This window comes from Octodon degus, unplaced genomic scaffold (assembly GCF_000260255.1).
Source record: "Octodon degus isolate 3935 unplaced genomic scaffold, OctDeg1.0 scaffold00005, whole genome shotgun sequence".
NCBI lineage: Eukaryota > Metazoa > Chordata > Mammalia > Rodentia > Octodontidae > Octodon > Octodon degus.
Window position 1 is genome coordinate 29690516 of NW_004524581.1, and position 26885 is coordinate 29717400.

Sequence of the window (26885 nt, forward strand, 5' to 3'; positions counted from 1 at the left end):
CACAAGACAGCAGGAGGCGTAAAGACCTTGACTCCGGGACTAACAGACGGCAGCGGTAGGTAGGAAGGACGGTGGGTGGTACAGGTGTGACAGTAACAACAGCGACTATCAGGGGGCAGCGGCACCTGGGGTGCAGAGCAAAGCAGACACAGACATAGGGACCATGTCACTGTCACTGGGGCGCTGCATGGCCACGCTCAGCAGCCCTGAGGTGGCCCCGTGCTGGGTAGGGGTTGGGAAGAAACCCGTAGGGCAGCACTGCTGGCCTTGTGCCAGCACAGCCCTCCTGCCGAGGAGGGCCGTCGCCCCAAGTGTGGAAGACCCTTGTGTGCCCAGCCTGGAACCACGGCCACTTACTGCAGACTTCCTCACGGCAACCCGAGGCTTAGGCACCGGCTTGGAGGCTTTCGTCTCGATCATCTCAGGCACGGCAGCCCCCACTGGCCTCGACTTCTGGGCCTGCAGGGCCAGCTGGTAGGCCACCTCGAATGCCTGGCCCAGCGTCAGGATGATCTCGTACGTCAGGTTCTGGGGAAGCAGATCGCCAGCCCCGTGAACATGGGGCAAGGGAAAGTGTTTTGAAAGCACAGATCTGTTCCCCACAAGTGGCCATCGGGACACCCAGCAGAGTACAGAGTGTGTTTCCTGCACGTGATTTGGCCTGACAGAAACACGAGCCAGTGCAAAGCTGGGGCAGTGGGACCATGTCATGTTTGTTCCTGTGCAGGGACAAGAGAAGCCTCCTTGGCCAGGCTTCCTCCCGGCAGAGTGCCACGTTTCTTGGGGGGTGGTCAAGTGCTTCTTTGCTTCTATTAAGCTTAAACTTCTCTCTCTGGATGCCACGGGCAAAGGTGTAGTGCGGTATACCCAAACCCATTTGCCCATCGACCTCGCATCCTCACTGTGTGGTTTTGTACAGCAAGATCCTGCTGGAGCAGAACTGGCTTTGTGTGAGCTACATGGCAGTGGCCACAGCCCATGCCACCGCACCCCAGAGCGGCTCCAGGAGGCTGGGTGTGGTTATGGGCAGAGCTGGGTATGAGGCTAGAGCCTGGCTCCTGACTGTGGTACCCACAGCAGAGGGCCGGGCACAAAGACTTCGGTGGCAGGGGCTTCCCGGAATCACCAAAGTTCTTTTCTGAGGGTAACAGGGACCTGAACAGACTGGCTTGCTCCAGGGTGAGAACCTAGTAGCACAACCTAGCAGCACAAAGCCTCTGCCGGGGTCAGTCCCATGGGGCAGCTCCCCACTGGAACTGTGGGGTGCGGGCAGTGGGTAGAAAGATGTGGGGCCAGAGACCTTGCCTCACTTTGGAACCCCTTGTGCCACAGGCTGTGGCTGGTGCAAGGTACAGGATGGACACTGCCGGGCTTCTCACCCAAGCCAAACAATCGCCAAGGGCAGCCGGAGGCTGGGGCAGCAGGGCTGTAGCCACACTCACCACGTCCACGGTGCTGAAGACATGGCAGTAGTGGTGGCTGGTGTGCAGGTCCTTGGTGATGTAGGCGAAGGTGCACAGGTCCTCTGGGTCCTGGGCCGCACAGGAGATGTTCCGGATCTCGTGCTCCGCAATGACATTCTGCCAGGAAAAGCGCGCTCTGCACTGTAGGGCCGGCTCAGCCTCACAGCCACCCACCATTCTCTGGCTGGGCCTCAGCTGACCCCCACTTTCCCATCCACCTTTGTCCTTTGGATCCAGCCCCACGTCCATAGAGACAAAGGGCCTAGTCTGGATCCGGGGTCTGCCCTGGGCACGAGGGCTCAGGCAATACCATGCACAGCAGCTGGGAGTCCCTGCTGCCTCTGGGCCTGTCGGCGGGAGCGCAAGCAACAGGGCAGCAGGCACAGCATGTCCTGCTCCCCGAGGGAAACGCCCGGGGACTTGTGCTGGGGACGAGAGCAGCAGCCTCGGGACAGTGAGGGCAAGAGTGAGTCCCAGGGAAAAGGCCCCGGCAGGGCAGACAGGAAGTGAGGACAGGAGGATATGCTTCGAGGTGCGAACCTGGTTGGAAGCATCGATGAACTTGACACCCTTGTACGTGATGGATAGGATGATGGTGGGGATCTTCTTCATGTGCTCCGTGGATTTCTACGGAGACAGGGTGCTCTGAGGACGCCCCTTCTGCTGTGATCCCCAGGCCGGCCCCCCATCCGTCGGCAGTGTGGCAAGGCCAGGCCATCAAACCTAGCGTTCCCTGGTGCCCCGCCCATGTGCCGGCAGCTTCCCCACAGCCTACCCGCATCTTGGCGCAGGCGTCTTGAGTGGATTCTGTCCCTCGCAGGTCTTTGATGAGCATGGAGCCCAGGTACTGCGGGGGCAAGCCGCGGAAAGGTCAAGACGGAAAGGTCGGATGCCAGGTTTATGGCCAGTGCTACTGTGTGGGGCAACCCAGCCCCGAGGACATGCACATTCTGGTGGTTACCTCTTTGATGACACCCCGCCCTCCTGCCCCTCCTGTAGCTGCCAGGGCGGCTGAACTCAGCACACAGAGGCTCCCAGGGCCAGGGGCAGGGAGGCCAAGAGGAAGAGTGACTTACATTGGCCTCGTAACCACAGGACTCGAAGATGAGCTTCTCTGGCTGGTGCTGCCAGCTCTGCACGGGGGCATAAGGGGCAGCCAGGCTGGGTGGCCGCAGGGTCAGCTTGGCCTCACGGGGCTCTTCCTGCAAATGTCACAGGAGACAGTATGCTGTGGAGCTCCAGCGAACCCCAGGGTGCAAGAAACTGGAACCTCAGGTCAGGCATCAGGTAATGGGTTGTGTGCGCGCGCATGCCAAGGCACTAGAGCAGCAGCAGAGCAGCAGGGACCCAAGCCACGCTCTGTGGCATCTGAGCCAAAGGAATGGTAGGGACATGAGCTGCGGGCACCACTCAGTGCAGGGAACACGCCGCTAGGTCCCCCCATGGCATCCCATACACAGCAGAAGCAACCTCAGTAGATTCTCTGGTGGCAGCAGGGTCTGGGGGAGGGGACAGGTGGGGGCAGCAAACATTGAGGATGCCAGGGCCTGGCCCTATGCAGTCTCCATGCAGCAGCTGAACTGTCGCACAATGCACTCTGGGTCTTAAAAGTTTGTGGTGATAGAGGATCACAACTTCGAGGCCAGCCTGAGTAACAAAAGAAGCTACGATGTGTATAAAGGCTGGGGTGTGGCTCAGTGGCAGTGTGTGGCCTTGCTGAGTCTCCAGTGGAGAGGGGCAACCCAAGGCTAGCAGAGAGGAAGACAACAGTGAGGAGGGACATGGTGCAGGCCAAGCCAGAGGCCAGGCAAGTCCTGAGTGGAGCTGAGAGTTCCAAAGTGGTCCTGAAGATGGTAAGGCTAGCATGCCAAGTGGTGCCGACCCGGGCCGGGCAGCGAAGTGCCGTGGAGTGGGCAGCATCTGCCTGGCTGCCAAAAGGCAGCGCTGGCAGCAGGGGCTGCGTGTGGTTGCCTGCTGGGCAGGGACTTGGGAGGACATGACTCTGAGGGCTGGGAGCCCTGGGGAGAGCAGGGACCTGGGCCCACATGGCCTCAGCCTGGCACTGTACAGGGGGAGGGAGGTGGCCACCTGCCCACCTAGTGGTGGCAGGCACAGGGCAACAGATGGCTGTGGAGCCTGGCCCAGGACCTTCTGTGCTCCTCCAGCCCACCTGGACTCTGAAGCGCTCAGCTCGAGATGGGGCAGCGGGGTCCTGAAGGCTGTCGTGACGCCTCCTGCTCGTGTCCCCCGAAGGCAGCAGCAGGTCTGCTGACCGCCCAGTGTAGGAGTCATTCTGGCTCATGGGGGACGACGTCTGGGAGAGCAGGTCTTGGCACTGCTGGGAGATGGTGGGTGAGAAACACGGAGGTTGATGGTGAGATGGCTAGACAACCGGTGCAAGGGGCAGGAGCCAGGGAAAGCGGGTGGCTGGGCCCTGGGCCACAGTGCGAACAGCGTCCTCGTGCAGCCTGGGCTGTGCGCACAGCAGGCCCTGGACAAGAGCCACTCTCCCGTAACTCAAGGTAAAGCCTCGTCCCACCCAGCAAGGGTTGGGGCCTGTGGCCAAGTGCAAAGCCCTTTTTGAGGACAGTAGTCACTGCAGCAGCCCGAGGCCCCAGGTGGCTGTGTCTACTCAGTCCAAGGCTGGGCCTCATGTAAGAGGCTTCAAGACTGAGGACGAGGTGCACAGGCAGAAGCTGGCACTAGGACAGGGTCACTGTCACCTGTCCCCGTGGTATGACCCACCTTACAGCTAGGCAAGTGCATCCTGACCTGTCTAGATACACGAGCTCAGTCTAGATACATCTGCAGCCATCGTCAGCTGCCTTGGCCACTGCACTATCTGCAGAGTTTTAAAAAATACAAGCTGTATTCCCAGCTCTCGGCAGTGCGAGGCAGGAAGATCACTCGAGGTATTCAGAGCTAGTGTAACAAGACAGTCTCAAATCTTGTAAAGAAGTCCCCTGTAGCAAACTGCCTGGGAAATTCTAAATCTGAAGACCAGGAATAGGTCCAAGACGGCTGGTGACCCGTTACTCCTTCAGGTCCCGCCCGACCTGGTTCCACTGCCAGGTGTGGCTCTGGGCTCGACAGTCCCCGCCCCGTGGCCTGGGATGTTTGTTTTTAAATTTTACTTTAAATCGGGTCCTTTATTGTAGGCCATCTCAAGCACCCGGGAAAGTAAATGGGGCCTCCCGAGAGCAGGCAGGGGCCTTAGTCTATGGCACGGCTTGGCTCTCAGTTCTTGAGGCCTGATGCAGCGGACTGTCCCCACCACTCACTCGCAGCTGGGAAAACCGTGGTGGCTTCTGCGGCGGCTCCTCGTAGGGCCTGTCTGCTAGGGAGGCAATGATGCGCTTGCGGTGGCCCAGCAGGTGGACCTTCAGGACCTGCAGAGCGGGGCAGAGGTCAGTGGGGGCAGAGGTCCGTGGGGGGCAGGGGTCCGTGGGGGGCAGGGGTCCATGAGGGTAAAGGTCCGTGGGGGGCAGAGTTCGTGGGGGGCAGGGGTCTGTGGGGAGGCAATGATGCGCTTGCGGTGGCCCAGCAGGTGGACCTTCAGGACCTGCAGAGCGGGGCAGAGGTCCGTGGGGGCAGGGGTCCGTGGGGGGCAGGGGTCCGTGGGGGGCAGGGGTCCGTGGGGGCAGGGGTCCGTGGGGGCAGAGGTCCGTGGGGGGCAGAGGTCCGTGGGGGCAGAGGTAAGTGGTGATGGGGCCACTGAGGAGGGGACAGGTTGGGTTGCACTCACATTGACCAGCTCCAGCTCCCAGAGGTTCTTCACAGTGTCGATGGAGCTGTAGCCACTGGACAGGAAGGAGTGGACGTAGTCCTGCAGCCCCAGGGAGTCCAGCCAGGATGGCACTGATGGGGGGCTGTGTCCATCGTAGCCCAGGGCCTTCACCTGCAGGGCAGGAATGACATCTGGGACTTGGGTGAGAGCCAGGGCAGGGACTGTGGACCTGGCTTCTCGGTGCTTCAAGTTCTCCCAGCCAAATCCTCTTATCACTGCTATGGGAGGGGGGAGCCGCCAGGGCATGGTGGGTACCAGCGGGGGAGAGTCACGGGCCTGCAAGGACCTGTGAAGCAGACACTCCCTGATGGCTGGGCAGGTGGAAGGGTCAGGACCCAACCCTTGGGAGCCAGGCCTGTAGCACTGGGCTCCTGACTGCGAGGAGCATCCCTCTTCAACCCCAAGGCGTGGTCACTGTCCCTAGATCCCTGCTGACTCTCCAGGAACCCCCAAGACTCTGAGCAAGTGATGCAGCGGTGGCCCACTAGATCCTGGGAGGAAGCTGGGTGCTAGGCCTGGGTGCTGCTAAGGAGACGGCAGCAGTCACCTTGGGTAGGGAGCGGGCAGCCTGGAGTAGCTTCCGCCGGTGCTGGGGGTCGCTGATGCCAATCTCCCGCAGGTCCTGCTCTTCCATCACGTTAGGCCCCTGAGAGCAAAGAGGAGGCTGTCACGGCCAGCAGAGCTGACAGCAGGCAGGGCCCTCCCCGGCCGGTCACCATGCACTCCTTCCACAGGGCCACAAGAGACAGGTGGGGGACTGCGTGTGCAGGCACACTCCTGGGAACAGAGGACTCCACCAGGGTCCCTGCCAGGTGGGGTCTGTGACCACCTTGGTCAGTAGCTGGTGACAGGCAGGCACCCAAGAGCCTGCTCCCAAGGACAAGGTGCCCTGCCCTGGTGGGAAGGGGCAGTAGCAGCAAAGTAGGTAGTGCTTGGCACTAAGCACAGTGGCAGTGATGGTGGCCGATGGCTGGTGCAGTCTGTCCTCAGGGACATGTCATACATGGGTTATACGCTTCACATGACCCTGTGTGTTTAGGTCTCTTAAGTCTTGTTTCGCAGATGAGGAACCTGAGGCACAAGCCCATACGTGTAGGTGGTGGTGCTCCCAGTCACGGCATTACCCGGGGTGTTTTCAGCCCAGATTTGTAGGCTCTGCCCCGCTCTGCCCCCAACCCTCTGCAGGCAGCATGGCCGGGCAGGAACACGCTCGTGGGCCACTCGACTCATCTTCCACACGTAGAGCTCTTGCAGTCCTCTTCTCAAGGCGTCACGTTGAGGCTGTGCACAGTACCCGCAGGCCTGCCTGCCCCCCACGCTGCGGGTTCGATAGGCTAGAAAAGGCTTTACAAACCGGCTCCCTGGGCCAGGGCATCTGCGCGCCATGTGGGCCTCTGCAAACGGCACCCGGGAACACCGCGTGTGGGCAGGAGGGAGGCTGCTGCACAGGTGCCTTGTTTGAAGTTCTGGAGGATAGTTCTGTCCTCCTGGGTGTCAGTGCTGCATCCCCGTGCAGTCTGCTGTGCTGGGGAGAAGTGGCCTGTACTGAGTGTCAGCTGCGGTCTGGAGGCGGGGCCGGCACCTCTGTGCCTGCTTATCAAGCGCCTGCGTGGCTCCTGAGCAGTGGTGCTGCTTCTCCTGTGCGGCTGAGGATGCTCAAGCTCCCCAAGGACGCAGAGCGCATGGGCCTCTGCTGGTCCTGTGGCTCGGCTGCCACAGGCGTGGGGCTGTCCCAAGCACCTTTCCCCAGGTCCCGCGCTCCCAGTCTCGCAGCACATCCTGTGGTGGTGGTGCCTACCGTGGGCAGGTCTGCGGGCGCTCTGGAGGCGAAACGTCTATGCAGTGAGTGAGACGCCTGCTCTCCTTGGCCACTTAGTTTTTGACGTTCATGCTAGTTCTACTGGGGGAGAAGTTTGTTTTTTATACCTGAATGCATTTTTTCTTGTACATCTTCTGGGTTTAAACGAGTTCTGAAAGAGTTCCCCTTTTCAAAATTTTTAAAATTTTCATAGGGGCTGGGGAGATAGCTCAGTAGAATAAGCACTTGCCTGGCATGTGTAAGGGCCTGAGTTCAATCCCCGGTTTCACCAAAAAATAAAAATTACTAAAATTTTCATAATTTCTTCCTGTGGCTTTTTAAAAAAAAACAAGTTTTTAACCCATCGAATTTATTTTGATGGAAAGTCTAAGTCAGGATCCAACCTTATTTTTTCTCAGGGAACCTGTCACCCACTTGTTGACTTTCCCCTTTCCTCTCCAATCTAGAACTGCCTTTGAAGTGCCAGAAAGTCTCACTTCTGGACTTTGGAGGTCTCCTGAGGGGGACATAACCTGTCCTTCCCAGGTAGACAGTGAAGTAGCTGGGCCAGCGTGGGACTATTATTGTAGCCAAGTTATAGTGACAACTCCTGCGGAGGCTCCTGGGGTCTGTGCAGAGCGTCAAGCACTGTGTCACACAGGAAGCCACCAGCCCAGGAGAGCGAGGTGCACACACCTGTGGGACGTGTCCCTTGCAGGACATGCAGATGCCAGGGCATCCTCTAGGTCTGCAGCCAACTCCCGGAGCTGCCACTCACCCAGGTGTCACCAGCTCTGTCACCTGGGTACCCACTCTAGGATCTGCTTATGGGGACAGGTAGAGCAGCAGATGGCTGCCTAGACCTGATGGCAAGGACACCTAAGTGACAGGAACACCTGTGCCAGGGTCTGAGCTGAGCATGCCAGGACGCTCCCGGGGAGGACACGAGTGTGCGAGGGCAGCAGTGGTCACATCTCCAGTTTTTAGGGCCAAACAAATGCTGACAGGTGCTCGACGGTATGAGATGCCTTTGTCACCCTACCCTGTGACAGACCAAGGCCCCCTGCAGAGTGGAGGGGGGAAGGGGAGCGAAAGGTGAAGCAGGTCCACGACAGGAAACAACTCCGGCAGCTGATGGAGCACATCCTGATGCAGCAAGGGGCCCTCCTGATCCCTGAGCGGCCGTGTTGCCGTCTGGCGGGATTAGCTACGACAGTGATGAGTGGGTGTGTGTCCCAGAGGCAAGACACAGCTCTGACATCACTGGGGCTCCACGCAGGGCAAAGGAGGTACGCTCTGCTGCATCCTGCTCCATGGATGAAGTGGCCGCAGCCATTGGGAGCCAGCACAGTCCCCGCAGCCAGCTCCCAACCCTGCTTCCTTGCCTGGGGCTCCTTGTCCAGAGCTTCAGGGGAGTCGGTGACCAGAGCTGACTGAGCTTCTTGACAAGGTGACAGGGATGCGCCCTGGGCTCGAGCAAAGATGCATGCCACCCCTGTGGGGTCCTGGCCACCCTAGGCCAGCAGTGCTGGGCCTTTTCACTCTGTAAGCCCCGAGACAGCAGCTGCCCGCATCACAAGGAAGCAGCCAGGCTGGGCACCAAGGCCACAGAGCTTCGTACAAAAGGTGCCGTCCCTGCCACGAGCCAACTCCAGTCATTCCCGGCCCTGTCTACCGGCTCCCTGTCTACTGTAGAAGACAAAAGCATAGCAGGAAATGTGCAAGGAATCTGCCCTGGGCTGGGCACAGCCCTCTCTGCCCCAATCATACTTCTCCTGGGCCACGGCCACTCTTTCTAGCCGCCTGTGCCAAGCAGGTCCCTGCAGGTGAACGGCCCATCTTGGAGGTGCGGGCGGGGATGCCAAGAGCTCCTGGTGAGGGCAAACAGGGCAGGAGTTGGGCTGGGAGTCAAAATAGCACCTGCTGGAGCCTCACAGGGCCAGCCTGATGGGAAGCTCCGGCTGCCAGGGCGTGGGGGGATGGGGGACACGCAGGCCCTGAGTCCTGCCTGGGCTGTTGTTAGTTTAACATCCATCGGGCCAATTCGTGTGTGCTTCCTCTGTCCTGCTAGGACCTGTAGGACCTGTCACTGCGTTCTGGCCACAGCTCTGGCCCTCTAGAGCCTTCTCCCCATGCAGCTGCAGGAGGAAGCTGCCTTCCGCCGCCATCTCAAAGCGTAGCTCACATGTCATCTCCGCCTGACTACAAATAAGGTCCCCACCCAGTACACAGGAGAAAGCCCTGGGAGGGAACATTTAGGAGTGGGGACATAAGGCAGACTCCCCCTCCCCAGTCTCCCACTCAGCCGAAGGGGAAGGGGACTGTTTGCAGCTGCTTCTAGGGTTGTGGTCTGTCTAGGGCCAGGCCAGAATGCCCCCTCCCAGGCAGCAGTGTGCGCAGCGGTTCCGGGCATGTGACAGAATGCGCAAAGAGCAGGGCGGAGATTTCTGACCGTATCATCACGACTCTTGTCTCCCTGGTCAAAGCGGGCACCGCTGCCACAGGAGGAGAAAGAGGGAAGGCCAAGCCGTGCAGTCCCCGTGGCTGGCTGTCCAGCTTGGGCTGTCACCACCCTGTGCAGGGCAAGGCCAGGCCAGGCCAGGTGTGGGGACCAGAAGGTCTTTCCCTGTGCAGCTTCATGTGCCAGCCACACCCAAGACACTGCGCCTAGGCCACTGGGCAGCCCTTCTCGCTCCATCACTTGGTCCTTAAGGTACCAGCTGTGTCCCAGGGCTCGACTCGCTTCTGATGCTGCCTGTCGGTAGGTGGCGTAGATCCCACAGGTGAGGCTCCCGTGCGTGCGACAAGCTGTCCTGCTTCAGCGGCCACCCCAGCCCAGGGGCTCACCTGTGCCCGGGACCCTGCGATCTCCAGTCTGCACTCGGACCTGCTCTCTCTCGTAAAGGACGCACCTCCCACGGAGGTGGAAGAGAAACACAGGTGCGGCTGCTGTGCCTCGGAGCAGCAGTTTTCCCAACTCTGTCCAGGGATTTTACAGAGGCTGTGTTCTGTAGACACCAAAGAACACCGGCCACCGGTGAGCAAAGCCCAGGGCCCCGTCCCTGCCAGGAGCAGGTGGGAGGACTGGAAGGTTCAGGCCTCCTGGGTGGCTGTCCTGTCCCCCAGCCCCATCTGGAGGTAACCCAGGGACCCAGTCCCAGTCATGTCTTAGTACTGGACAGAAAATTCCTACCGTTTAAGACTTGGTGTCAGGAAAGACCAGAAATTCCAATATAGATTTCTTTCTAAGGTACCAGGATTAAAGTCAGGGGCATTCTGCCACTGCGCAGCACCCTCAGCCCTCGCTTTTATTTGGAGACAGAGTCCTGTCAAGTTGCTCAGGCTGGGCTGGCCCTGTGATCCTGCCCTGGCCTCCAGGTAGCTGGAACTGCAGGCGCCTCTTACTCTTCTAGCATACTCAGAGCCAGGAGTGAGCGCCAGCGGGCCACACAGCCCAGGATACGGCTTCTTGACAGGACTTGGGAGAGCCAAGGGGCAGCCCAGGCCCACAGGGGTGCGTCCGCCCCACGTGGTGCCTCCCAGTGCAGTGTTCAGGCGCCTGGCAGCTACTGCTGCAGCGCCAACCTTGCCGCGGCCAGCCCTGGCTCATGGCAGCCTTGCTCTGCACTTGGGCAGCCCGGTAGGGCCTGTGTCCCTTGTCTCATCCAGCCCGGCAGGCCCCTCCTCTGGGCTCGGAAGCCACTCTGATCTTCCAGAGAATTGATGGGGGGAGAGTCACACAGGCTGCCGTGAGTCGCTGCCTCCCGCCCAGCATCGGGAGAGGAGTGCGTGGCCGCCAAGCCACTAAGGTCCCCTGCAGAGCCATTCTCCCTCCGTGGCACTGGACGCCCCTCCCCATCTGTGTGTCAGCACCGTCGAGAGGCCCACTGGGGAAGAGCATGTCCTGGGCTGGCACACACAGGCTGGACAGGCAGGGCTGTCCAGAGCACCCTAGGGGACCCTTCAGGGCAGGCAGGGACCTCAGCGTGGTCACCTGGACATGACTGACCCTGTGCACCTGTAGGTTCTGTACCCGCTGACTCAACACTGGACAGGAAAGTACTCACAGGGGTCTGGGTCCAAGTCCCCCTCCTGGCGCAGGACAAAGCTCTGTATCACTGGTGGCGAATGTACAGCACGGTACATTCGCAGTGAGCTGTTATGAAAGCTCGGAAAGGCTCGCTATCGCTGCTCCACATGAAACAGCACAGAGCTGCACATAATCTGTGCCTACCACCCGTGCTGCAAGTTGTACTGTCACACCTCAGAGCGTCCATGGGGACATCTTTATCAGTGTCATGCTTACTGCTGCATTGTCAATCTGTACTTCCAAGTCTTTCTGTTCCACACCTGTGGAACCCAACGCGCAGAGCGTTGACGGTACTAAGCAATAAGCAAGAAACAGGAATGAACGCGCGTGTGCTGTTCCCTGTCACTCCTTGGCGCAGGGCTGCGGAGCTGGGCACCTGGTACCTGTGATTACAAGCTCCAGATTAAAGGTGACTCTGATGTAATGTGTCAGGTCTGTTGCTTTGATGGGTGCCACTGCCCTGTGCCTAAACCACCTTCTGTGTGTGTACAGTGAGGAGGGCTGCCCAAGTGACCAGTGACATTCTGGAACTGCCTTGTGCCCAGGGGTCAATGATCAGAAGCCATGGAGCACGAGGGAACTGCCACCCAAGCCCACCTTCAAGTGTGTGGCAGGTCAGGTTGGCGGCAGTGACATAAGCACTCCTGTAGCTAACTCTCCTGGCCTCCAGAGCACCAGTGAGGCCGCAGCTCCGCGGGAGCAGGCTGCAGAAAGGGAGGCTCCCAGGGGGCAGCACTCACCGGGCTGGGGTCTATGGGAGGCTGGCCCTGGCCTGAAACAACACAGCCACCATCTGGTGATGGCCTATGAGACCGGAGGGCCTAGGACAGCAGCAGCTCAGCCCCCGCCCCACTCCTCAGCCCTGCAACCTGGCTGCAGAAAAGCCCAGCATGGCGGCGGCTCCTGCAGCTGTCTGCAGAGCTGGTGGCTGTGGCCAGAGGGGAGGACTGCGCCAGACAGCACTTCTGCTCGGACTGGCCTAGAACTGGGGGGGAGCCCGGGACATCAGCCCACGCTCACAGGACATGGCAGAGGCCAAGGAGCTGACTGGAAGGACAGGAACAGGACAGGGACCGTGGGGCTTGGGGACCTGACTGGGAAGTTGCATGGCTGCTGGTAAACCCTGACCTGGTCGGGGCTCAGCCTGTACCAGACACGGGCGACGGAGGGTGGGGGGCCGAGCCCTGGGCAGCCGAGGCGGCAGGAACACCCTCCCCTCCACCTGCGCAGGGCGCTTTTCCTTTCTGTCCCTAGCGGCCTCGCAGCCACTGCCAGGCACACATCCCACCTGCGGGCATCAGGCTCAGGGGCCCGGAGCCCCCGCTGTGCGCTTCCCCCAGCTGCGTGAAGGTGCGTGCTCCCTCCTGAGCCTCTGCCTTGCCTGCCTTGAGCGCCTTCCTGGCTCTGAGTGTCCCCGCTGCCCTGCTGTGGCTGACACTCGGCTGCTGCATCGTTGTTACTGCCTCACGAGTTCCGTTCTCCCAGCTGGACCCTAACAGTCCCTCAAGACAGCGTGGCCATTCACTCCTCTGGTTTCACACCCATTCAGGGCGAAGAAAATGTACTGCACTCCAAAAAGCAAAGAGAAGCCACCGGGGAGAGGCCACAGTGGCCTGCTCGCTCCCCACACTCGCGGCAAGGCTGCTCTCTGCAACAAAGTTGAGGTCACGCTGCAGGAACTTTTTGGTTCACCGACATCCAGGGTGAATGTTTCCCCGCACCCATGTCCTGCTGGTGCCGTGGCTCCAGGAGCCCAGGACGGAGACCTTCAAGCTTTCATAGCACCTCAACTGTGTGGCCCCGAAGGCACACCTAAGACAAAGGCTCAGAAGCCATCAGGAAACAGACTCAATGTAACACGTGCTCTAAATCGATTAGCCAGCACAGCCTGGCACCAGGCCACCCCACAGCCCCAGCTAGCTGCAGCAGAGGCTGAGGCGGGAGGATTGCTCGAGTCCAAGTGTTGGAGGCCAGCCTGGGCGATGCAGTGAGATCCTATCTCAAAAACAACCAGCCAAAAGTCAACCACTGCACTGAATGGATGAGCTAGTGAAGGGGCTCAGGTAATGGAGCAAATCCTGCCACAGCAAACAGCATGGCCGAGGTTATCCAAGAGGGACCCAGCATAAGAGAGGGCTACTACACCGCACGACGCTCAAGTGCTTCGCCACGAGAGGGAGCTGCATAACACAAGCCTGTTGTCACTTTGCTGTCACAGAGAAAGGCCACAGCAACACTGACCAGATGTTCCCAGCACAGCTGGAGCTGCTCGGCATCTGGGAGGACACCTCAGCACAGGGAGACCTCTGCAGCTCTGGAGAGCCACACTTGGGCACAGACCACAGCTGCCGGGAGGGACCCGGCGCGCGCGCAAGAAGCAGGGCTGGTGGCAGTGTGCTCTCTCTTCCCGTCCTCGAGTTGGCACACCCTGCTGCGGCCTGCCACTCCCCCTCAAAGAACATGGTGAATCAGGTGGTTAGTACAAGAACAATAAATATCCTCAATTTAACTTGAAAAATTATGTAACTATTTTAAAACTTACATTTTTTTTTAAGCTAAAAAACAACTGCCCCCTCTGGCTTTGGAAGAGTGGTTTGATGTGTCTGTCCCGGAGGAGGAGGGAAAGGGAGCTCTGGGGGTCCCAGCAAGGTGGGTGCAAGCCCAGCTGACCACAGAAGCCAGGGACTCACTGGAACGCAGGGGCAGGCGGAGGCACTGGTGCAGAAGGGCGTGTGCTCCAGGCACAGGGACAGCAAGGGACAGGGCAAGGCAGGCCTCCCTGGAGCAGGTGGAGCTGGGCATGGGCTGGCCAAAGGCAGCTCAGATCCAGCTTCCCAGGACACTTGTGCAAGAAGGTGACCACAGCAGCGAGTGCTCTGCCCGGTGCCACAGTGAAGGGGCCGTGTAGCCTGGCGCCTGGAGTGTGACCCCGGGGCAGGGCAAAGCCATGCTACTGCTGCCACTGTGCCTCATTTCTCTCCTGGGATAGAAAATGTCTGCACAAGCCCGGGGCTACTGGAAGAGCCCTCCAGGAGTTCCATGCCCCTCCACGCACAGCACTAAGAACAGCACCAACGCACACAATGCTGTCAGGGGTATCGCTCTACAGGCAATGGCCTGCTCTGGGGACACTGGGGTGGCCTGCTGCCCCACTGCCCTGCCACAACCCTACCCACAAGGGCACCCAGGCAGGGCAGGGTGGGGCCAGGAGGGCTGGGGACGGACGCCCTTCCTGGGGCCGCTTCCAGGTAGCGCGGGACCCCAAGCTGCGGCCTTCACTGGGCTCCTGCTCCATAAAGAACCAGGAACACATTACCTGGGGCTTCCTTTGCTCTTCTCTCCGACCCCATGAGTCCTGCCCCGTGAGCACACAGACTGTCATGCCACCCTGGCCACCACCCTGGGCACCTGGCTGTGGCTAGGCAGGGAAGGAGCTCTGCCTCAAGGACCACTCACTTGCTAGTGAAGTCAGGCAAATACAGGAAACTCCAGGCTTCCCAGTGATGGATGTGGAGTCACTGGAGGAAAGCTGGCTCGGAACAGGCTGGCCTGGAAGCCTCACTGCACAGCAGGGGGCCAGAGTCTGTGTGGAGCCCTCCTGAGAAGGCGCGTGACCCTTGGCTGGCTTCCCAGGTCCCGCCAACTTCCCAGGCGACAGGTCTACGCACTGAGTCGGCTCCAGCATGGCACGATGGGCCTGGCACTTACCAGGAAGCGGACATCGTCAAAGCCATTCAGAAGCAGCTTGCTCTCATGCTGCTGCAGCCCGAGGGCCTCCAGCCACTCCCCGACGCTCTGCTCCAGCGTCCGCGAACCTGACGAGAGAGGAATCGGCAGTCGCTTGAAAAGAGAAAAACCATTAAGGCGGTAGCAGCGGCACTCAGAGGAAGACAGATGGCACTGCCACATCATGGTCATTACCATAAAGCAGCCAGACTATGTACAAGAGACCAGAGAGCAGCGCGCACGCAGCTCCTCCTCCGTGCACAGGCCAAGGTCGGGGCCTGGCGCTGCACACGGCCACCCACGGGTGGTCGCCGCTAGCACATGCACGGCCTTGCCCACGGCCCCGGTGCTTGCCGGGTCAATTCCTCCTCAGCGGGTCACACCGAGGCCAGGCCGGCGCTGCAGTCAGTCCCTACGGGCGCTAGAGGGGCTGGGGAACCCCCAGGTGCCCACGAGCCCAGCTGCTTCTCTCATCCATGCAACTTCTGGGCCCTGCGGGGCGGTGACCCGGGGCGACTCTTGCGACCTTGCAGCACGAATGGCTCAGGAGAGAGCACACATCTTCATGCAGCTGAGGGACAGGCACAGGAGGGCTCCAGGAAGGAAGCGGCGGTGGCGGCGGCTCACGGGGACCCAGCACATGCAATGCAAGCAGTACGGGACGCAGCAGGGGCAGAAAGGAGACTTTTACTTGTTTTTCCCCAGCAGTCCCGGAATAAGCAAACCATGGCACCGTCCTTCCTGCTCAAAATCTCGTGACAACAAGGGGCCCAGTGGGCGCATGGGCCGGGGCGTGGGGCTCAGGCTCGGCTGTGACTCTGCTCGGGTGGCAGCACCACGTCCTCAGGCGGCAGCAGCTGGGCCAGGGCTAGACACGGGGAGCGGACAAGCGGGGAGTCTCTGGGACTAGGGCTCCCGCTGGACAGCTGCCTCTCTGGGCCACTCTGGCTTTCGGGGGCCAGGCATTCATTTCCCCTTCTGGGATGAGCTGTTCTGGGCCTTCCTGGCTCAAGCAGACAGATTCACTTCTCTGCCAAAGACCCCACCAGATAGGAGAGGTGGGAAGCGTCCTCTGTCGCTGCGCAGCACCAGCTCAGGTCTATTCACGCTCTGCGCTGCTTTCTCTCCTCTCCAGCGGAGCGATAAAGACACAACTGTCCTCCCAGGTCTCCGGATCGCTACAAGCTCCTCTGCACCACGCAGGCAGCCAGGAGTCTGCTCCACGCCTCTCCTTGCCAGGATGGGCTGGGGCAGCGCAGTGTTGTTCAGCCTCACAGGGGGCCCCTGAGGGTCACAATGAATACCTTGGCCACCGCCTACTTCCTGGGTTCTCGCTGGCAAGAAGGGGTAAAAGGAGGAAAAGAGGAAGAAAAAAGAGGTGCAAAGAAGGAAAAAGAACTAACTACAAAAACATCACCTCCGGCAAACTCCTGACATGGTGAAAGTCATCCTGTTCATCCAGCACTCTGTCCTTCAGGGCAGGACAATGGCAACTTGCTCGTTCTCTGAGACCCCGGTAACCAACTGTGGCAGCCTCCGCCCTGTCCTCTGGCTCTGCAGAACAGCTGGTGGCCAGGGAGCCGGGTGGCCTCCAGACAGGCTGCCGCGGTACTCCAAGGAAGCACTCCAAAACGCTGAGCCTGGGGGCTCTCAAATGCCCCCCAGGTCCTGGGGCTCTGGCCGCCGATTCATCCCTGCTTGCGATCCCGGGCTGTGCTGTGGTCCTGTCTGCGCCTGGGCGCCACAGCAGAATGCTTTGTCTGAGGCTCTGGGGCTCCACGCCGCTGCTGCCGCTGCCGGCTGCTCAGTCCTTGCTCACTCCCTGATGTCGGTCCTCCCCTCCCCCGCCGCCCTCCCCTCCCGCGCTCAGGGAAATACATCAGGGATCGGACACGGAGCCATCACAGCCACGCTGCCACTGCCCCGCTGAGGGAGGAGATGGCACAGCAGCCTTGGGGTGAGGACAAATTTCCCTGTTTGATGCACACATAAAGGAGACAGGGACATTTTGCCCCAGGCTAAAGGGACTGGAAATCCCAGATTAGGAATGATAGAGGGGCCATTCCTATAGCTTTTGCTGACAGTTTCTAGGATAGACTGGGGAGGGGAGAGATGACACTGACCCAAGGACACAGCCCATAGGTAAGTACCCTACCATGCCACTTCTAGGACTGCACTTCGCATCAAAAAACCAGGTGAGGCCATAAAGCCACTGTACCTGCTGCTCCATGGGTGAGTCTATCAAACAGCAGGTGGACAGACTAGGGGCAGCGCCACACCCAGGGCAGGCCAGCGCCAACCTGGAGGGGCTGGGGACAGCCAAAGCCAAGGTGACCAGGGCCTGCCCCAAGTACTACAGAAAGGTCACGTGGGTCCAGGAAGCACACATCGGTCCCTAGGTATCAGAGGATCCCTGAAGGGGTACTGTGTTTGGGGAGACCAGGTCCCCACAGATCTGCACTCAGAAGCCTGGGACACGCGATGGTGAAGGTAAGCTGGCTCCAGCGGAGCAGCTCTCCTTTGCCTGACAGAGCAGGCCTTTGTTGACAAGAAGCCAGGAGGCTGGGTGAATGGGAACCGTACCCTCCTCTGTAAACGAGGACAGATGGGTTGGCTGCAGACTCCTGAATTTTGGGTAACCTGCTCCAGGACTGGAGTCCCAGAACCTCCACACAGGACTGGGACCCGAATGTGGTGGTCCTGCCTTTTGCAGGCATACCAGGCCAGCAGCATGGTCCCCACCTGCTGGAAGGTCTGCGCCTCCTCTGAGTGACCAGGACCCTAGCTGTCCTGAGACTAAGGACAGTTGAACCAGAAGGACACTGACCACTTGAAAGACACAGTCCTTATGCTCTGCTCCAAGCAGCAGCCCAGCCCGGTGCTCCCCAGCTCAGCCCTGCAGGTGCTGCAGGGTGGGGCTGGGCCACGTGCTGGACAAGCCCGGGGGAGGCCTGCAGCCGAGGGGGCCACTGAGCCGGGCAGAGGGCAGCTTGGCAAAGGCACACTCACAGCACTGCGGGTTAGGGTCCAGACACCCCCACACAGACCTTCTGCCACTCTTACAGGCTCACGAGGGCAAGAACGGGCAGACAGGCCCGGACAGCAAGGAAGAACTCAATGCTAACTTGCCTCCGAGCAGCTCTCCCTAGAAGCACGTCTTGGGCTCCCATAGCCAAGAACAGGGTCTGTGCTCTCGAGCACACATGGAATTTCTGTCCTGCTCCCGGGACGCTGAGAGAACAGCCACGCAGGTGGCCTGTGCTGAGCTGGCAACTTGTGGTCTGATCCCTGTGCCCAACAAACAGCTCTCAAAGTGGCACTGCGCAGTCCCAGCATCTGCCCCAGTGCGCGTTGCTTGGCCAAGCCTGCAGAGGAGCACAGCGTGCGACTGCACGACACATGCCAGCCATTGCCCCAGAGCAGGTGGCCACCTCTGACTCACCCGAGCCTGACAACGGTGACCTGACACAGCTCAGGCCCTCCTGCTAGCAACCAGAGGAGTGTGGCACCGGAAAGCGGCTGCTGTAGAAGCCAGGACTGGAAGGTTGGGGGTGGAGCCAGGCGGGGAGCAGATACCCTGTTCCCTAGTTTTCTTCACTTCATCTGAGCCAAAAGGCTGAGAAGTGATCTCTCCAGTTTTTTTGAAGTGAGCTGGACACGCCTGGACATGCACGGCACAGCTGGTACCTAGTGAGCGCCTCCTCTGCCTTCCTCACTCACAATGACCCTGAGGCCAGCGCCATTCAGCAAGTGCTACCAGCTGAGCCTCACTGGATCAGGTGACTTGCCAGAGGTGTGCATATGTGTCCACAGCCAGGAAGCTCCAGCCTCTGGAGTTCCTTTCTCTCACATGTGCACACTACGCCCCTTTAGAGTCCCTGCAAGCCCACAGGGGCACTCAAAGGACTTGGGGTGCTGCTCTAGGCTGCCAGTCTGTCCTGGGGAGCATGCTCACCAGAGTGGGCGTGCAGCCTGGTGCCAGGACTCCGGGCGGATGCTCCAGGGACACAAAGCACCCTGAGAGGTGCTCTTGCGTGTCCCCTCCCCAGGAAAGCAATGGCGCCGTGCTAGCATCGTGGCAGCTGGCTCGATGGCTAGGGTGGCTGTTTCACACAAAGCAGCGGAGATGGAGCTCACAGAAGGGCTCGGCGGGGAAGGCCCCGAGCTGCGCGGTGTGGACGGACACAGCAGGCGAGAGGCACAAGGGAGGAGAGAGTGCGATGCCAGGCGACGTCAGCGCTGCCAAACAGGCAGCGGCCACTGTGCACCTGACCGGGCCTCCCCAGGAGCAGGGGAGCCCAGCACGGAGGTGTACCCCAGCTTAAGCCAATCAAGAGACAATTGTTCATTAAGATTTTTTTCTCCATTGGCAGTCTCCAATTTAATTTGCACACTTTCCCCTCCAATGTGCAGAGGGAGCCATGGTGCTGGCTGGAGAAGTGTATGCACGCCTGTGGCTGCACATCTGGCTGCATCCGGGGGAAACTGAGCCAGATGGGCCAGCGGCTGGGGCGGGGAGATGGCTGCGGGCTGCCATACCTGAGATCCTCTGCTGTTCCTGAGAAAAGTCGATTCCTTCTCCGATTGAGCTCATGATTTTCTCAATCTGAAAAGGAGAAAGAAGAGAAGCGTCAGGCGTGTGTCAGTCCAACCCTCTGCCATGCAGGCTGCCCTGCTGGCCTCATACAACCTGTCTAGCCCGGGTGAATGAGGGAGCCAGCTCTCTAATGCGACAGACAAGCCAGCCCAGTAGTTGAAGTGCCAACAAGCCCTCCTTTCTGAGGTTTGTGTGTCATCCAGCCCTGGTCCAAATGAGAAGAGGGTACCTCACAGGCATGCTCCACTCCTCGAGCGGGAGCCGAACCACCCCGAGCGCAGAGGCTGCCAGCTCCATCCCACACTACACCCTGACTGCCTAGAGTTGTGCCTGGCAAACCGTGAGCATCAGACAGATAAACGTAGCCACTGGCTGTTGTGTGGACCGGCAGGGTGCCTGCCCAGGGCACTGTGAAAGCCACGAGAGATGGCCACTGGACCCTGGTGGACGCCCTTGGCAGCCCTGGACAGAGCGCTGCACTGCGGGGAAGGCACAGACCCGTAGCCTTCCCCTGGACCAGCAGACGTGGATAGTCCTGAGGGATCCAAATGTCCCCAGCCCTGTCCCCTATACAGACCTTCTGGCCCAGCCATCTGGCTTTGGTCACCCTGGGCCAGGTCCAAGCCCCCCACCCCACAAAACCTGGCCAAGGCAGGACCAGGCCCCCACCTCCTCCCGCCTGCTTGGGCTGCAGTGATAATGAGCTCATTCACTGCTTTTTCCAAAGAAATGAAAAGAAGACCTTTTGTACCAGGGCTTGGACGCTTTTTCCTCTAAGTGCAAGTAAGGAGCCGAGTCTGACAATCAGAAAAACAACTCTCCAGCCAGCTTCCAGCTGGCAGACAAAGAGGCACATCTGACACCCAGCAGAAGAGCGGGGGCAGGCCCAGGAGCTCAGAGGTATTTTCCTCTAGCCACATAAGTGACCACTGGCTCAGCGTCATCTGACTTCCTGTCGGTAGATGGTGAATGCCACCCGAGCTCAGCAAAAGCATGGCAAACACAACCCGCCCGACCTCAAGAGCAAATCGGGGTGTCTCTACCTCCTGGCGCCAGGGACCCAGATGCAAGCAGTGGCAGTAGCGTGAGGTACTGCCCCAATGCAGGCCCCTCTTTGGCTCTGTCCATTTCAGAAGCTGTCAACAAGGGGTGCTTCAGCACCCCCAAAGCCTGGCATAAAAACAGGGACAGTTACAGCCCCCATCCGGAGCAGCACCTAGCCAGAGACCCCGAGCACTGCAGGTGTGCAACCAAAGTCCGTCTGCATGCCACTCTCTGGCTGTCCTCCGAGCACTCCAGGCTGGTGGAATCTATACTGTTTTCAGAGCCAGGGCTCTAAGCCAGGGCCTTCCCAGCAGATGAGAGCTGTCCTACTGAGCTGTGTCCCTAGCTGAAGATTAATTTTTTTTTTTTTTTTTTTTTTTTTTTGCAGAACTGGGGATTGAACTCAGGCCTTTGCACTTGCCAGGCAAGCGCTTATTCCACTGAGCTATCTCCCCGGCCCCTAAAAAATATTTTACTTATTCAAAATGCACAAGGTACGAAAGGTTACTCAGACAACACTCTTCCCTTCCCGTGCCTCCTGGTTCTCTCTGGTGTCAGTCAGCACAGTCGGCTTTGGACGCATCCTTGGTCCTACCCAAATACAGGCCAAGGAGCAGCAGATGCCGGACAGCCCCACACTAACAGACATGCGGTGTGTGCTGTTCGGCACCCTGACTTTTCCCCTGTAACATGGAGTTCTTTCCAAAGTTCAAAAAAAGACTTTGAAATAAATGAGCTACCATGTTCATGTATGGCTGCAACGTATGTAACCGGTGCCCCTAACAGGTCTACGGGTATTTTCAATCTTTCTCATCCTAAGCTGTGCTACGATGCACACAGCTCTGGCGACACTGCAGTGCCTAGTTCAAGTTGTCTGCAGGGAGTCCTGAGCCTTTCTCTGGGGAGCCCAGCCAGCAACAGACAGCCAGCAGCCGGTCACAGAATCCCAGCCACGCCACGCCCAGCTTTGTCGAAGGCATTCTGGGCGGGCTGCTTGCTAATGCGACTGGGCAGATGGCCCCATCTGCAGGGTGTGCCTGCTCATAACATTTGCCTTTTTATAGACTCAAGTCTCTGCTGTGACGTCAACACCGCCGCACTCCTCTTTCCCGGGAACACCTCCTCTCACTGGGAAGGCTTGGGGTGCTCAGCTCTTTCCTTTTGGGCCAAGCTGCTGCCCCAGCTGCAGGGTCCAACTCACACCCTGTCCATGAGAGCCCAGCCAGTTCCCACAGCCTGGGATATGCAAGCAGGTTACAAGGACCTCGGAGCTAGGCAAAGGACAAGTACCTGTTAAATACCTGCTGATTTGCCTTGTTTCCTTTTCTAAAACAAGCATGGAGAAACAGTAGGGTGTTCAGATGAGGGGACGCTTTGAGGGGACATCTGGGGAGGACAGGTCTCATTCTCTGGGCCCCTCCTCCATCCTAAAGGGTGTGTACGTGGGGGTGGGGGAGAATCACGTTGCAGGCACCTGGGAGAAGTACCCTGGGCTAGGCGAATGGTCTAAACAATCCACTGAATGAATGAATGAATGAATGAGTGAATGAATGTAAGCAAGGTTTCTAACTACACAAACCAACAGCAGAAAAGCTTCTTTGTAAGGCCATGCAGAGCAACAGTGGTGGAAAGAGCTGAACTGAAGGTGCAGGGTACGACGCAGCGGAGTCCTCTGTATTACCCACGCAGCTCACTATCATGGAAATTACTAAGTCCAAAGTCCCCTGGGCTGGCCCCAGTCGTGGTTCCGATGCTGAACAATTCCAAAGACTTTGCTAGAGGGTGTTTCAAAATCAGAGTGTGCAGAGGTGAGTGCCCTCCGCATATCTGCCCTGCTCGTCCCTGTCTGTTGCAAAAAGAGTCAACCACGAGTACCCTCCAGTGGGAAGCAGAAGCCCAGGTTTCCACAGCCTGCCCCTCGGTGGGAATGCAGGGGGCTCTGGATCCAAGTTCAGCTGGGAGATGCTAACAGACACTGTCAGAACGATTCTACCCAACCGAGGAAGTGTTCTGTTGTTCTGTGAAATGCTGCAGCTTGCTCAAACCAAGAAGACTGCAGCAGATGGAGAGCTGAGGGCCTGCAGCCCGCAGACTGCTTCCTTAGCTCAATGGCTGTCGTGGAACCTTAAGCTAAAGGGGTCCTGCCTCGCACCACCATGGCAGGGCTGCTGGGCCTGGCTGCACTCCCAGCCCGGCCTGCGGACACAGGAACTGGAGCACGTGTCTCCCTACCCCGTCCTGACTTCTAGCCCACCGGCGACTCTGCTCCAGGGCAGACGCCACTGTGATCCGCACACTTCACGGAGTTCAACCTCCGAGGCTACAAGGGAAGCAAATCTGATCAGTGCACTTCCCCAGTAATGCTCTGCCCCGGGGGAGATGCAGCAGAGGTCTGGGCTAGAAGGGCATGGCTTCCTGCTCTCCTTTTCTGTTGTTTGGATAAGTGGCACTAAGAGAAATGGCTATACTTTAGTGTACTTTTCATGAACTATGAAAAAAAAAACCATATTTGTGTTCCTTAAGACATAGCCTTGGGGCCAGCGGGATAGCTCAGCAGACTAAGTGCCTGCTTAGGTAAGTGCAGGGACCAGGGTTCGATCCCCTGCACCACATGCCACGCCAGCTCTGCCCCCACCTCTATGCAAGTTGAGTCGCCACTGAGACCAGGTGTGGTGGCACACGCCTGTAATCCCAGTACTAGGGAGGCTGAAAACAGGAGGATCACTAAGTCTGAGCTGCGTAGTGAGACCCTATACCAAATACATTAAACAAAACAAAAAACATACACGCACAGCCTTGAAGGTTGTTACCATAATGGGCTTCTTTTTGGGGGGACAAGGTCTCACTGTGTTGCCCAGGCTGGCCTCAAACTCATGGTGATCTTGCCTTAGCCTCTCAAGTGTAGGGATTACAGGCATGTGCCACCACACCCAGCCCATAATGGACTCTTATACTTAAAAAGTGCTTGGAAGTGTTCCATTTCAGTAAGCAGTCAGGACGATATTCAGTTGAGGCTGCCTGCATCCAGCCCTACTCTCCATATGGCTGAAAACCAAGACAAAAACAAACACCAGTGATGCTGCTGCTCAGGCGGACTGACATCTGCATGCAGCCCACAGGGCCCTGGCTCCCCACAGGCTGCCCCAGGAGGCAGCTCACTGAGCACGATGAGGGCTCCTTGGCTGCCACTGGGCTGCTGGGCCGTCGGACGAATACCGGGGAATGGGAAGGAGGCTTCCCCAGGTTTTCACAAGCTCTATGTGTCAGAAAGTGAGGGAGGCAAAGGCAGTCCCAGGAGGAAAGGTTCGGCTCGGCTGTGCTCCCGGGCGTGCTCCCGGGCCGGGAGGTGGGGAGGGCTACAAGGCTTCCCATCCAGGAGGGGAAAGAGCCACGTAACGTGCTGTACTCAGGGCTCCCTCAGAGTCACACTTCAGGATGGCAGGAGTCAGTCTGGTCTTCGTGCCTAGAAGCTGGAGGCCTAGAGGGGAGGACAGGAAAGTGCTGCCCCATCTTCCTCTGCCAGTGGGAACAGGAGAGGGCACATGCCAGCCACACACCAGTAATGGGCTGGCTCCTGACACCTGAAGCCTCCTCCCTGGCCCCTTTCTGCTGCCTGAGGAGCTGGGGGTGCCTCAGACCTTACTCCCAGTTGGGATGCTCCCACCAGTGTCCTTGGGCCTGACTCACAGAGCTGGACACACCTATGTGAGTCTCTACCCTGTGGTCACTACCCCGTGGCACAGAGGCTTGGCTTTCAGTCACTTCCTAGATGTGCCCTGGACACACGCAGGAGCCACTAAAGGCAAGGCCCGCTTCCCATGTGTTTCTTTAGACGCACCCTGTGCCTTCCGTGGAACCCCGTCCTGAGTGTGTTTAGCGTTGGTGTCGGCCACCATCTGCTCAGTGCTCCCTCAGCCTGGCCATGAACCCCCTGGCCACTCCTCTTCATTACTAAGCCCCACAGTTCCTAGAGGGCCACATGCACTGCCCCTTTTCAGGTGCTGCCTGTGTGGCACCCCCTCGCTTCTGCTGAGGCCTCCTGCACCTGCTCCTGCTCCTGTGACCAGCGTGCCCCTCAGCAGCAGCAGCATGGAGGAGCAGCTGACTCCTCCCTCTGGCCAGACAGACTTGCACAGAGAACACCCGGGAGCGCAGGGCTGGGCCTGCCTGGACCTCCCCAGTCACGGGTGGCCTGGCCCCCCTCGGGCTGTGTGTGGACCCCGCAGACTGCTGACGGCTGCACTCCTGCCCAGAGCCACAGCAGAATTCACCACGGCCACTGTCTTCCGCCTCCCACAGCTGACAGCTCTCAGCCTAGAGTGGGCTTTGCATCCACATCTGGAAAAGGGTCACTGGCAAAGGCCTGGGTTATTTTTTTCTGTCTCCTCCCAGACTGAATTGCACAAGGCCTTAGGAAAGACAAAGATGGATTGAAGTAAATTATTTGCCCTGATTTTCTAACATGTCAATTGCTTTTAGGAGAGGGAGGCTAGGTGGGTGGGGGAGGGGCCAGGGTGGAGGGGACGAATAAAGGCCCAGCACAAGCTCTCAGCTGCCCCACAGCAACCATGGGTGGCGTGCCACTAATTCGAGCAACTCCTCCACAGGGTAGCTTAACCATCATCCCAAGAGGGCACTCAGAAAGTGCCACAGTCACTGTTTTGTCCCCCTCACTCCAATCCTCTTGCCATTTGTCACCTTTCAGCTCGGTCTCCTTCCACCAGGCTAAGCTGTTCTGTCCCCACTAAGGCCAGCTCACCTGACAGCCTACCCTCAGCCGGTGGTGGTACAACCTGGAACCCCAACACTCTAGGAGGCTGAGGCAGGAAGATTATAAATTTAAGCCTAACCTGGGCAACTTACTGACCTAGAAAGACCTTGTCTCAAAATAAATATACAAAGGGCTAGGAAGTTGTAGGTCAGTGTGAAGGCCCTCTGTGGAACAGACAGAGATGGTAGGGTGAGGGGGAGAAAGGAAGAGGAAGGAAGGAGAGTCAAGATGAAAGGAAAGAAAAAAAAAGAAAGGCCAGCCAGCCCTTGTGCTCACCCTGGGGAAGAAGCCAATCACTCTGGCTCCTCAGACCGAGTCCCCTCTCTGTCCCCATTCTCTCTCCTACACCTTCAGGGTTGCTGATGCTCATGTTCTTCCCGGGCGCATCACCCCCACGGCTGAGACTGGCCTCGTCCCAACCCAGAGCTTGAGGCTTAGGGCCAAGCCCTAAAGGACAGGAAGGAAGATCCAGCACTGACAAGAATGTGACAGGAGGACATACACAAAAAGGAACGGTCTCCACTAAAGAGAACCTTAACTCCACCTCAAGAAACTGCTGGAAGAGGCGCTGGGAGCCCTAGACCCCAATTAACTTTATTATTGTTTGCCACGTAACCCTGGGTCATGTGCCAGGTGCTGGCTTTAATAAGTGGGACAAGAATCAAGAAGACTAATGAGGCTTATGCATTTGGGTTCTAGTCCAGTTTACGCAATCCACTTCAGGTCCTGGAGCACGCTTGTTTGCTGGCGCCAGACCTTGGAGCCGCGGCTCAGGCTGCGACCTCCTGCTCCTTCTCTACTACTGCCGCCCTCTGACCTTCTGGCAACCTTCTCTTGAGCCGGCTCTTGCAGTCTGAATTTCATTTCAGGGCCCATTCTCTGTGGTTATGGGTAAAAGGATTCCAAAGAGAGTAGTAAGAGTCCCCCTTAGCGCTGTGGCCAGGGCAGGGGTTCCCATGTCCACCAGGAAGTGTATGATCTCAGGACAGCAGGCACACCCAGTGAGACAAACTTCAGATGCACAAAAATAAAATTAATGTACTTGATACAAACACTCCATCAGCGTCCATCGCTCCTGGACAAGTCCTTCAGCCTGCTGCTCTGGCCTGCGGAATGGGAAGAAGTCCCTGGACTTCAGCTCAAACCTGAACGCTTTCAGATCGTACCGAAAGGAGTTCACACTGCAGGGACAAATGTGACTTCTGACCCTGCCCACCCGACTGGCAGTGGGTGTGGGGCCAGGCCGGGCGAGGACGGACTGGAGGGGCAGGAGCACTGTGGGGATGGTCATTTTCTGCATCTTGATGGAAACTGAGATCACACAAATGTATGCACTTGTCAAAACTTACAGAATGGCAGGTAGGACTTACGCATTTGCACTATATAGATTCCGCCCCCTTTTGCAGCCCCCAGAAGCATCGATCCCTAGTTAATGATATAGTCTTTAAAATGCTCAGGGACAAAGTGTACCCACATCCACACTTACTCTGCAATGTGCCAAAACACAAAGCACACTCCACATCGCTAGCCATTCGTGAAATGCAAATTAAAACCACATTGAGATATCATCTCACCCCTGAAAGAATGACTATCATAAAGAAATCACCCA

The 26885-nt window shown here is 58.5% G+C and overlaps 1 protein-coding gene across 5 annotated transcripts in view; it reads right to left on the reverse strand.

The window, feature by feature from the left end:
- The window catches only part of Anks1a (ankyrin repeat and sterile alpha motif domain containing 1A), a 157830-nt gene that overhangs the window by 3463 nt on the left and 127482 nt on the right, over nucleotides 1-26885 (reverse strand). For 2 of the 5 annotated variants that reach the window (XM_023720767.1, XM_023720752.1), the window contains 11 exons: nucleotides 19404-19470; nucleotides 14847-14953; nucleotides 5798-5896; nucleotides 5209-5361; nucleotides 4745-4852; nucleotides 3634-3798; nucleotides 2540-2665; nucleotides 2239-2310; nucleotides 2004-2090; nucleotides 1443-1580; nucleotides 358-528 (listed from right to left, as the gene is read on the reverse strand). In XM_023720767.1, the coding sequence (XP_023576535.1) occupies nucleotides 358-528; nucleotides 1443-1580; nucleotides 2004-2090; nucleotides 2239-2310; nucleotides 2540-2665; nucleotides 3634-3798; nucleotides 4745-4852; nucleotides 5209-5361; nucleotides 5798-5896; nucleotides 14847-14953; nucleotides 19404-19470 (1293 nt within the window). Of the gene's footprint in view, nucleotides 1-26; nucleotides 126-357; nucleotides 529-1442; nucleotides 1581-2003; nucleotides 2091-2238; nucleotides 2311-2539; nucleotides 2666-3633; nucleotides 3802-4744; nucleotides 4853-5208; nucleotides 5362-5797; nucleotides 5897-14846; nucleotides 14954-19403; nucleotides 19471-26885 lie in introns of all 5 variants that reach the window. The other 3 variants (XM_023720761.1, XM_023720745.1, XM_023720773.1) reach the window with 2 other exon arrangements.